The sequence below is a fragment of the Scyliorhinus torazame genome, chromosome 7 (genome assembly GCF_047496885.1).
Source record: "Scyliorhinus torazame isolate Kashiwa2021f chromosome 7, sScyTor2.1, whole genome shotgun sequence".
Classification (NCBI taxonomy): domain Eukaryota; kingdom Metazoa; phylum Chordata; class Chondrichthyes; order Carcharhiniformes; family Scyliorhinidae; genus Scyliorhinus; species Scyliorhinus torazame.
Genome location: NC_092713.1, coordinates 211324624 through 211337426, shown reverse-complemented (window position 1 = coordinate 211337426; position 12803 = coordinate 211324624). Strand labels below are relative to the sequence as shown.

The following is a 12803-nucleotide window of genomic DNA, read 5'->3' as shown; positions in this document are numbered from 1 at the left end:
CTACACAAAAGGAGGTGAACGACCACCTCAAGACCGCCCATCAATCAGGGAACCGCTCCAGCATTGGAGAAAATCGAACCAAGTGATTGTGGCAAAGTCTAATCACTTGGGACCAGGTACAGGGTCTGCCCCGAAAGGCGGGAAGTCCCTGGGGACTATAAGAATTGAGCCCCAAGTTCAAATCGCTCTCTCTTCACTCTTCAGCAGCTCCTCTTCAGCTATTCTTCCTGCCCGGGTCACCCAGCAACAACGAACCAACATTGACCGTGACCGGAGCAGTGAAGATCGAACTAGTAAGTTTAATTCAACGCTCGCTACGAGATAGGCACTCCTAGCTACCAATCTGTACCAACTTCGAATCCCGCAGGCTCAGAACCCGAACGAAAGGCCATTTGTTTCCCTGACCTGGTGTGCCAGTTCCAAGTTAAGTATAGGCCTGTTAGTTGTAGAAGTAGCGCAAACGTAGAATTTGTGCATGAGTAGCGATTACAGTGTATTATAAATGTGCTTTGATTTAAAGCTTACTACTCGGTGTATTGGATTATTGATCATTACTCGGACCTGAACCTCGTGGCGGTATCATAAAGTTACCTGACGACTCAAGAGCAAAGGTAATAAAACAGAGCAATTGAACTAAGGCAAAGTTAGCAACGGGGGGGGGGGGGGGGGGGGGGGGGGGGGAGGGGCCCCAGGTGATGGGGGGGGGCCAGGAATTGGGGGGGGGGGGCAGAGGCGATGGGGGGGGGGGGTGCGAGGATATGTGGTAAAGGAGGGGCCGGCGCGAGGACCAAAGGCGAGGGGGTGCGGGAAGTGTGCACGACGTGGGTGAAGAGTGAAATGTATGCATGGGGAGTAATGAATTGGAAGGGTGGTCGGGGGGGGGGGGGGTCCAGCGCGGGGGGTGCAAAGGGGATGCAAGCATGCCAGTGCATATGGGGCAAGGGCAAGGAGGCAGGCGCTAGGAGATTCGAGCGCCCCTGTGCATATGGGGTGAGGGCAAGGGGGCGGCGCGAGGAGCCAGGGCGACGAGGGGCAAGCTTGCAAGCGAGAGTGTAGCTGTTACACGCTTGAAAGTAGGAAGAGTGCTCGAGGGTTGGGGAGGTTTGCACGATGGTAGGAGAGGACTGTGCGAGGGCATGGGAAGTGTGCGCGAGGGAGACAGAGGGTCGAGTGCGGGAGACTCATCAAGTTGGCGGGAGACTACCATCATCGAGTTGGTGGGAGACGCACATCATTCATCACAGACTTGGCAGGAAACACCCGTCCATCATTCAACATAGAGTTGGCAGGAGACTCCCATCATCCAGGGGCGGCGAGGGGGTTGTGGGGTCGCAGGCGGAGGAGGTCGCAGGCAGAGGGGGGGGGGGTCACAGACTGTGGGGGGGGGTCGCAGTAGAGGGGGGGGCGCAGGCGAGGATGTGTGGGAAAAGGGATGGGCTCGAGGAGCCAGTACGACGAGGGGCAAGCTTGCAAGCGAGAATGTTGCTTGCACACGCTTGAAAGATGGAAGAGTGCACGAGGGTTGGGGAGGTTTGCGTGATGGAGAGAGGAGAGGAGTGTGCGAGGGCAGGGGATGTGTGCGTGAGGGAGACAGAGGATCGAGTGCAGGAGACTCAGAGTTGGCGGGAGACACCCATCCATCATAGAGCTGGCAGGAGACTCCCATTCATTATTCTTCATTGAGTTGGCGGGAGACACCCATCATTCATCAGAGTTGGCGGGAGACTCCCGAAATTCTTCATCGAGTTGGCGGGTGACACCCATCATTCATCATCGAGTTGGCGGGAGACTCCCAAAATTCTTCATCGAGTTGGCGGGTGACACCCATCATTCATCATCGAGTTGGCGGGAGACTCCCGAAATCCTTCTTCGAGTTGGCGGGTGACACCCATCATTCATCATCGAGTTGGCGGGAGACTCCCATCATTCATCATCGAGTTGACGCGAGACTCCCATCATTCTTTATCGAGTTGGTGCAAGACTCCCATCATTCTTCATCGAGTTGGCACGACACTCCCATCATTCTTCGAATCAGTGTGAGATTCCCATCATTCATTTACTTATTGCTCAGATTAAAATATGTGATACATTTGGTCTGCTTATTTCTACTGTTCTACATTTGCAGAGTGCACTTGCCTCATTAAAGCGACTCATCACAGGAAAAAAAGGCAGTCATCTGTGACACTATGTATTCTGTGGGGATTTAAATGTCATTTTCACAATACGTAAAATAAGTCACGTATGTATAATGGGAATCCCCAAATTTTGTTCCTACAAACATGGAACAGCATTATCTGGCACTTGAATGAACAGAAAAATAGTAGAAATAACTGAATATAATCTTTTGTTAACCGTGTAGATGATTTATGTCAGGCAGAAGAAAATTGACATGGGACAATACAGCATCACAAGCAAGACCTCACTGTAGAAAATTCAGGTGCCACTAATGACACTTTCTAGGAAATGGAACAATTGAGTTTCTAGAAAAACTCATGTAAATCAAGCTGACATGACTGGAGCCCGCCTTAAGTGCCAATGTTTCTTTTGCTACCTCAATCTAGCACCTGTATGAAAATTAATCGAAACCTATTGTACACATTAACGGCCATTTGAGAAATGTCATTTGTAAAATAATGTGGTTGAACCACCCATTCTCTTCCATTTCATCCTGTCCTTCCTTTCCCTACCAGTTCGCCCAAGAATTGGTCAATACCAATGCAAAAGTCAACACGCTGATATCAAACACGTAACGGTTGACAGAAACTTCTGCCTGACCTGAGAAAACACTTAAATAATAGCTGCAGTGAACCAACAGAAGTCCCACTAAAGGATAGTATTTCAACCATCTGCCATCTAGTTAACCCCAACACAGTTGGGACCTCCAGCAAACATGGTTTTCCAACACCTGCATTTTTTTCCAGAAAGATCAAGTCGCAAAAGACATTCATTGGTGAGTCTTAACAATAGATGAATCATTGAGCTGAAGAACTCTCATCTCATTCAGGGAATGAAAATGCCACAAGTTTGTGATTCACATTGAAGTTCATTATATATAATGTTGCTTGCTCAGTGTGACCCACGTGTATGAAGAATGGAATCGTCACCAGATAATTTCAGAACAGTAAAACAGCATTTCTGTGCATCTCAACTCCTGTTGCCCATTTGTCAAATAAAAGCCATAAAAATCGAACATTAGGGTAGATGTCAAGCAGTGCAGGTTGAATACCTTGTGTGAAAACAGGCCTCTTGTGCCACAGAAAACGCATTACAGCTATAGGATCAGCAGCCTGTACCCGATTGTCAACAGAGGTTGATCTGAAATTTGTTCTCTTTATGCCATGTAAACTTTCAAATTCAGTTAGGCCCAAGTCTCCCTTTGATGCCATTTTGAACAGTTAAATGGCCTCAGAACAGCTGTAACACTCCATATGTCCTCCACCAATCAAAACATGGACTACCATTGCATGTGTACAAAAATGTGAACATCTGAATTAACGTTCCTTACAAACATCTGATTATGAAAAATATTATTGCACCAATCTTTAAACTATGCATTTGCACTCAAAAGAACCTGGGCCAATTCAACAGTCAAGATCAGGATCTCTCTGTAAAGAGGGCGCAACTACAATGTACCAGCATACATTTTAGCATTCTAGAATCCAAAGATTGTGATGACAGCAGGAAACAAATTTGGGTAGAGCATCACTCATGAACCACCAATCTAACACCTCAAACTTTGGAAAGGCTCATCTTTTGGAGATTACACCATGGGGTTAAATCATGAATGTTTTTATTTTCATAAAAGTCTTCACTTTCCAAACAAGTTGAAGGTTAGAATCATTTCACCATTTGTTATTCTCTTGAATGCCCAAACCAAACTGAACTGGCTCAAACAATTACTTGCAGGTAATTATTTCTAAGTATGCATGAAAGACACTAAAAAAAATGTTTCCACCTTCCCCTGTTGATCATTAGACACTACCCACTGCACAGAACACCCCCACACATAACATAAATAGAACATACCAAATTACTTCCTTTCTTACATGTCAGATCGGCTGCCAGCAATCGTTCTGCAAAAGATCGGTTTAGTTTTCAAGATGCACACGAGGACTAAGGCATGGTGCTTTGATACAGCAACAAGTTATGCCGTAAAGATGGAGAACCTCAGCAATTTCTTGATTTAAGCCAGGTTCTTAGAAGTTGCAAAAAATGAGGTGCTTGCACACAAAAATCTTAGGGTCACCACAGACAGGCCTCATGCAGTGATCTTTTTCTCACTATACCGCACCACTGCCTGGGAAGATTATTCCATCCCATGCTTTCAGCAGAGGTAGCATATATTTTGGCAAGATTCGGAAGGAGGTGGAAATATAAAACCTTGCACAAACAAAGTTTAGATTGAGCAATATAGCAGGAACTACCAATTGTACTTGGTGCTCAAAGTTAAAAGGACGACAGAGCTCTTAGCTCAGAAGGAACAATTCAGTTGTATCCTTGTAGACAAATATAGCTTTTGTATCGATTGGGATTTTTTAAAGTAATGCACATTTATCTCTTGCAAATCTTTTCACTACCTGAAGACCGTGCTTAATATTAGTTCTCGAAAATACTGGCTACTGAAATAAAACCAATGTCTGCGTTGCGATGAATGTAGGAATTTCAGAGATATGTTGTGTTAGTTATTTAGTGCAGTAAGGGTTAAAAGCCTGGGTTAGTATTTGACCGCTGCAGTTAATTTTTTTTTAAATAAAATAAATCCTTGTTTAAAAGACAACTAAGAGTTTGGGAACCGGGGTGCAATTAAGCCATCGTAAAAGGCTTTGGCTAATACAGTTTTATTTGGATTAAGGGGGATCCCAGTGGAGTTAATTAGATGATGTCATTACTGGGTGGAGCTAAGTTATCAGGCATCTTGCAGAAAGCAGGTCAGTGTAGTTTTCGATTAAGCTGTAAACAGAAGGCAAGCAGTTTGCTCTCTGCAGTTCAGTTAAAAGATATGTCTGCAGACAGAAAAGCAGTGTGGTTGGAAAGGTGAACAAACCAGCTGAAACAGCTAGTGTTTCTGCATGGTTCTGACAGGACTCTGTTTTTGTTAAAGCAGTGGCACAAGTTCCCTCTTTCTCAAACAGCATCGCTGTAAAGCAGGTATTCCTGAGTGCCAATGGTATTTAAAGTGGATTGAGAGCTGAGGCGGTTTTTCGTGTTGTTTGAGTGGGAATGAAGATAGCAGTTAAAGGTATTATATTCACTGTACTATGTAGCATTGTTTAAGGAGTCATTGTAAGCTATATTCTTGTGCGATGTTAAAGATATTTTAATACTAAGTTAGTAATAAAGTTTGTTTTAAAATACCATATCCTTATTACTTTGTGAAATCACTCCTGGAGCGAGGTATCCTTTCCTCCCAGTCTTACAAAATTAAAAAGTATTGGGGTTTCTGTCCAGTGTCCTGGTCACTGTTACGGTCTAGTCTGGGATCGAAATAGCGTACAGAATTAAAGGCGGTGGAGCCAAACATATGGTCTCTGATTTGATATTACCAATCCAATATGATCAATTTGTCTATAGTTGACCAGGTACCAACTATGCAATCATCATACTTGTTCCAGACTAATTAGGTACCACAATTCCAAACACTAGGCAAAACCCACACTTGTCTTGTACATAGAAACACCAATCATGTCGCTGCAGCAGATTATCTCAATCTGAGTTTTTAACTGCAAGAAGTTAGAAGAAGCCAAATACCTCCACACAGCCAAGCAAGAACAAAGCTTGGGCAATTCTTTCCAAAACTGCTGTGACGCAGATTCCAACAGCTACCTCAGGCAAATGCTGGTAAAAGTCTGCATGATGGCCAACCAAATGGGCAGTTGATTTGACCGCACAGTAAGGCAAAAAAACAGGGCAGCTGCAAAGCACACATTTCTTGAAGATGTAGGTCAGTGCCAGCTAAGCCTAATCACCAGCAGCCTCATTTTAAATTGGATGCTTGTTGTGGTGAAGTGCCACTCTTCCAAACTTGGCCAACCTAAGGAAAATTACCAGCTGGCACTGCAAAGAGGAGATTTTACAAACAGCAATGACTGGACTGCAGCAGCACTGTTTAAAAATCAAGACTAGGATTACATGTTCCAATCAATAAATCATTACTTAACCTACAGGCTCAACATATACACCACACCACAGCATGGTTTTAAAATTAGAATTGGAGTTTGAATTAAAGTGTATGGATAAAACATGTTACATTTGCCAGACCAGCTGCTGTGGCAACCAAGCTGGTGTTACAATCAGCAAGCACACAGCTCCACATCACTCACTGATTAAAATATCACTTGAGTGGAGAAGCTGCTGGGGAAGAATACTGCAAAAATTGCTGGGGAAGGATACTGTACCTTGACAGTTACTTGCCTTAACTGTAGCACACATACCGCACACACATGTTTAGACTGAAAATCAGCCCGAGTCCCACTAACTCAATTTAGTCAGTCCACATCACCAGACAAAAAAACGCACCCACTCTGATCGAGAACAGAGAACAAGTTTCTACATTAGAACAAAGAACATAGAAAATAGAGTGCAGAAGGAGCCATTCGGCCCATCGAGTCTGCACCAACCCACTTAAGTCCTCACTTCCACCCTATCCCCCTAACCCAATAAACCCTCCTAACCTTTTTGGACACTAAGAGCAATTTAGCATGGCCAATCCACCTAACCTGCACGTGTGGGAGGAAACCGGAGCACCCGGAGGAAACCCACGCAGACACGGGGAGAACGTGCAGACTCCACAGACAGTGACCCAGCAGGGAATCGAACCTGGGACCCTGGCGCTGTGAAGTCACAGTGCTAACCACTATGCTACCGTGCTGCCCACATTACAACAATGATCCTGCCACACATCAGTTCTGTGCATACAACAGTTCAGGGCCATAGATTTCTAATTACCAAGAGTTGGGCAGAAGAGTTTGCAAAGGATTTAAAGATCAAGACGGTGGGAATGAAATTATTCAATTTGGTGTACAAGGTAAATCTCTGTGCATAACAAAGAAATTTTACACAGATTCCCGCAAGTCAACACACAACAAAGCAGTCTCCATTCAGATGCAAAGAAAACCCCAGCCTCAATTTACTAGCAATAATCAAACTTTTTGTCATGGTGTTCATGGGCAAATACCTGATACATATTTTATTTCAGTCACTTATGTATGGAATAGAATACAGTTTCAGATCAAAGCTGGAATACCATCTCCATACTATAACAAACACACTGGCAAGTGCAGAGCATGGCCACAGTACCGGACAAACATCTAAATTCAATAAAGCAATTCATTTTTCTTTTACTAGTTTATTGACTTGGGTAAAAGTTAAAAAGAGAATGACAAAACCCCTACCCTTGAAGAAAATATTGAAAATGAACCACTGATAAAAATGTGGCAGCAACTTGCTTTTATATAGTGCTTTCAATGCAGCAAAACATCCCCAAGCGCTTCAACAGGAGCACAATAAAAACAATTCAACATCAAATCTCACACAGTTCACTTCGGGGTAGTGATCAAAATCTTTGTCAAAGGGCTGGGTTTTAAGGAGCACCTGAGAGAGGTAGAGACAAGTGAAACTATGAGAAGTAAAACAGTGTCTTGGATTCATATAGGACCAAGTTTGAGATACTGGATGGATTCCATTGATGGCCCTCCACCAATCACTGCTTAATGCTGCATAAGACATTTTAAAATATTGTAAAATCAGTTCAGATTTCTAATTAATCCAAGCAAGGAGTTTACAACATTTTTTCTGGTCTATATGAATGAAATGAAAATCACTTATTGTCTGTCACAAGTAGGCTTCAAATCTAGTTAATGTGAAAAGCCCCTAGTCGCCACATTCCGTCGCCTGTTCGGGGAGGCTGTACCAGGGAATTGAACCCGCGCTGCTGGCCTGCCCTAGTCTGCTTTAAAAGCCAACTATTTAGCCCTGTGCTAAACCAGCCCCATGTGGCTCCGTTTATAATATTTAACCCTTTGAAGGAAGCTTTGTATACAATTTCAATAGGACTGGAATATCACAAGGCACTGCATATTGTCCACAAGCAATGATATTTATAACAATTATTAGACAGCAGATAATGTCCATTTCAAGTTATTTGCCTCTGCGTGTTAATGCCCAATGGACAGAGGGAAAAAAGAAAAACTGTACGCTAAAAATTCAAAACTAAAACTCTGGAATCAGGCAGCATTGAACAATCAATGTCTGAAAGAACAAATGATTAATACTGAAGTACAGACCTTCATTAGAATTGATGTTTCAACTCTGAAGGCCCAATACCCAAACAACCTTTCACTTTCAGATGCTGATTGCCCTGGTGTGCCACTTCCAGCCAGTGTGTTTTTATTTTTACTCATGTTGCCAATCAAAAAAGCAATATGCTTGACAAAGCTCAAAATTTACAAGCCCGCTAGAAATATTCCACAACTAGTAGACCACAGGCGGAATCCAATTCATGCAGTAACTGACTGCTCAGGATAGAGTCCAGCTCATGCAAACCTACACCATACCAATGAATTGACAACAATAATCTACATTTACCGACACACCAATGGAGACAAATGCTTCACTGGTTCAAAATTAGTTGGCTCCATGTCAACGTGCTGACAATAAAAAAATATATAACCTTCCAAATGGACCAAAGACTACATCCTATCCTCATGTCTGTGTGTATTTTACAAGTTGAGACACACCTTGTAACAAAGAGGTCGTTTTCAGTATCCATTACTTTTTGCAGGGCAAACAGCCAGCCACTGGTTACTGTTGTGAGTACATCCACAGTCAGAAACACAACATTTTGAAAGAATTCTTATGTATAAATATTAAACAGATATAGGCAGTGGAATGGTTTAGATCGTTCAGTGTTGGGCAGCAGCGTCTCCATTTGCAGCAGGTAGATGCAGGCTCTCCATCAGTCAACAGACTCGACCTGACCCCAGCTTCAGGCACCCGAGCAACCTACCCCCACCCCAGACAATCCGCCCAGCTCCACACTCCCACCACGAAACCGGCAGCGGAATAAATTCAAATGGTGCTGAACCGGGGCCCGGTTTGGGGGGGGGGGGGGGGGGAGAAGAGAGCTCCTCGCCGCAATCCACCGCCCATCCCAAACACACACGGTCCCTTCCCGGAACGGAGTGGGTGGTGGTCTCTGCTCCTTTACCTGCTCTCCGCTCCAGCGTATTCCCGGCTCCATCCCCGCCAGCGGCTGCTCGCCCAGCGCCGGGCTCGGAGCTTCCTCCGCCGGACTTGGGCTGCGGCTCTCTCCCGGGACTGCGCCGCCGCCGTTCCCCGGCTCCCGTTTGTTCTTCCTCCGACCAGCGACGCGTTTCTCTTCGGCGCAGCTCATCCCTGGCTCCGGTTTCACTCACTCCCGATCCCGGTTTCACTCGCTCCCTCTCTGCGCCCGCGGCTCCGCCACAAACCGCTCGCGCTCCAGGGAAACAGAATCCAATATGGCGGCCAGCGATCGGGGACCGGGGGGGGGGGGGGTGCGCAGAGGCCAGACGTCAACCGGAAACAGGCAAGGAAAAAAGGCGCCCCATCTGTCACAAGCAAATGCAGAGCGGCCGTCGCCATCTTTCATGCAGGCAGCAGGTGGCTCCATCCAGCTGCAGTTTGTTCCAAGTAGATTCGAGCAGCCATGGCGGTGCACAGATTACAACACTGAAGCATTCAGCCTATCCCGTCCACAGTCGGCATTTCCTCTGCCTGCAACAAATAGTCGCACTTACAGTTACCCAACCTCTACCCCTAGGCTCCTTTCATCTCCCGGTTTCATTCAACCACTTATAACGTAAATACTCTTGATTACTGACGAGAGTTGCACCCATTAACCCTGGAAGTGATTTTACAGGCTCACAAAAGAGGTTTCTCCTGCTTTACAGCCTGGGTACTCTTATTCAATGTTTCGTCTACTTGTTCCCCACTGCTCCTTGCCATCGCCCAAGAAGCAGGCTTTTTCTATCTATCCTGCCCATTCTTCTGATTTCTATCATAAAACTCCATGATAGCTGGAATATTCTACTAAAAATAGCCCCAATTTTTTCCAAATCTTTTTCCATATTTCTTTTTCGACGAACCATAGCGAAACTGCAATTGTAACCTCGCCACCCTTGACCAGGACCATGTAATATCTATGCTCCACTACAGAGACCATATGGGTTTAAGGAGCAGAAGTAGGCCACTCGGCCCATCGAGTCTGCTCCCTCATTCAATGAGATCCTGGCTGATCAGATAGTGGTTAGCACTGTGCAACACCAGGAACCCCGGGTTTGATTCCAGACGTGGATCACTGTCTGCACGTTTTCCCAGCGTCTGCGTGTGTTTCCTCCAGACACTCCGGTTTCCTCCCACAAGTCCCGACAGATGTGCTTGTTAGGTGAATTGGACATTCTGAATTCTCCCTCAGTGTACCTGAACAGGCACCAGAGTGTGGCGCCTAGAGGATTTTCATTGTAACTTCATTTCACTGTAATGTAAGCCTACGTGTGACACTAATAAAGATTATTATAATCCTCAACTCCAATTTCCCACCTTATCCACATAACCCTGGATTTCCTTATGATCAAATATCTGGTGTATCTCAGCCTTCAACATACTTCTACAGCTCTCTGCAGTAAAGGATTCCATATATACACTACCCTCAGACTTTCACCAGTACCATTTACCCTCAGACTTCCACCAGTACCATTTCAAGTGGCTGGTGGAGAGGTGGGCTTTGGCTGCTGGGGTGACCAGGGTCGGGGAAGTACTGGGTGGTGGTGGTGGAGTAGGCTGGATGACACCCCGCAAATTGGCACATCGAGCGGCAGTGGGTGTCCAGCTGACAGCCAATGCCACCGGGGACTGCAAAACAGTCGTGCTCAGACCTGACAGAACTCACGTTCTCGAGCACGTGCAGGTGTGTGGTGGACCTACCCCCGCGTCTGAGCGGACCCCTGCTCGGACAGAATATCACATTGGCCCCAAGTCCTGAAATCTCCTTCGGAAACCAGAGCCCCACAACCCTAACCACTCTCCCCGTGCCCTTTCGCACTGCACAAATGGGTTTCATGTCTTGAGCTGCTACTGCATACCTTTCACCTCCTTGCCGTCCAGGGGCAGAGGTCCCCACTGGAAGTCCCTCTATTGAGGAGTCCTCCCCCTTAATCTTGAGGACGTGGGGTGGAGCTGCTATGCAACCAATTGCACCAGTTCAGACTCCCAAAATACCTGCCTCTTTTATGGCCCTCTGGAGTCTGGGGACCAACTTTACGTTAATGTTTTAGGCTGCACCCTCTTTTTAGTTTCTTATAAAAGTGGCACTTCAGTCCCACACTCCTGATCTATGGACATCCGATGTGGAGAGTTGGGGAAGGAGGAGGACCTCCTCGTGAACCTGCTCCTGGCAAAACATGCCATTAACAGGTCCAGGCAGCGGCCGATCGATGGGGTAGTCTGACCCGAGATTGTCTGCCCTTCTTCCACGGTTTCATTTGCGGCTGGGTGTTCCTGGAGAGGGAGCATGCGGCGTCGAGGCCTTCCATTCCCGGTGGGCAACACAGGGTCTGGGGTGCTTTACTGACCCTTTTAATTTGATGTTAAGTTTCTGTTGATATTTGTTTTCATTTATGCAGTGCCTGTCTAAGGAGGCTCCTTTCAATTTGTCCCTTAATTTGTTTATTTTAGTTTAACTGGTTGAACTTCAAGAGTTTACTACCCTCAGAATGCAGAGGGCTGTTGTGCACATGTCACCTCCATGGCCTCGCCTGTTCCCCAGACACACCATGGCAGACCTTGGTGCCGTCCAGTAAGGAGGTCCTCAAACAGAAGAGTCTTCCTCCTCAATCTTGGGGACCTGGGTGGAGAGTGTTGCATGCAGCAGTACCATGCAACCACCGATTGCACCACTTCACAGACTCCCAAGATGTCTGTCTTTTGTGTGGCTTGTGGAGTCCTTGGACCATGTCTACATGAAATGCCTTAGGCTGCTCCCCTTTTTTTTTTTTAAAAAGTATTTTGTCAAACCTTTTACTAAGGTTTTGTTTGTACTTCAGTCCCATGCTCTTGATCTATGGGCACCCTTTGCGGAGAGGGGCAGAGAGGGAGGACCTGCTCCTGGCGAAACTTGTCATTAATAGGTCCAGGCAGTGGGCAGTCAAGGGTTATCCAGCCTGATCATCTGTCCCTCTTCTGTGGCTTAATTTGCGGTCGTGGGGTCCCGGAGAGGGAGCATGCCATGTCCACTGGCACCATAGAGGCTTTCTGTGCCCGGTGGGAACCACAAGGTCCTGGGGTGCTTTATCAACCCTTTAATTTAAGTTTCTTTTGAGACTTCCGGTTGCGGCGATGCGGAGCATCGATTCGGCAGCACCCGCGAAGACGGACTTTTGGGCTCGCTAACGGAGCCCAACGGAACTTTTGACACAGACAACCCGTGGGGAAGGAAGGAGAGAGGTCCCCTACTAACCTGCATGGACCGGACCCGCAGCGAAATGGCGAAAAAAGCGGCCCTGGAGCAGCGGGAGAAGAAAGAGAAAAAGCCTTTGACCGAGTGGAGTGGGAGTACCTCTGGGAGGTATTGCGCAGGTTTGGGTTTGGGGGAGGGTTTATCAGATGGGTTAAGCTCCTTTACAGCGCCCGGTAGCGAGTGTAGTGACGAACCGGCGGAGGTCGGAGTACTTTCAGCTGTACCGAGGGACGAGGCAGGGGTGCCCCCTGTCCCCCCTGTTGTTTGCATTGGCGATCGAACCCTTGGCCATATCATTTAGGGAGTCTAA

The 12803-nt window shown here is 46.4% G+C and overlaps 1 protein-coding gene across 1 annotated transcript in view; it reads right to left on the bottom strand.

The window, feature by feature from the left end:
• The window catches only part of LOC140427387 (uncharacterized), a 190144-nt gene extending 180643 nt beyond the window's left edge, over positions 1 to 9501 (bottom strand). The window contains exon 1 of the mRNA XM_072512929.1: positions 9206 to 9501. Within this exon, the coding sequence (XP_072369030.1) occupies positions 9206 to 9391 (186 nt within the window). The 5' untranslated portion in view covers positions 9392 to 9501. The remainder of the gene's footprint in view (positions 1 to 9205) is intronic.
• Between the last annotated feature and the right edge of the window lie 3302 nt (positions 9502 to 12803).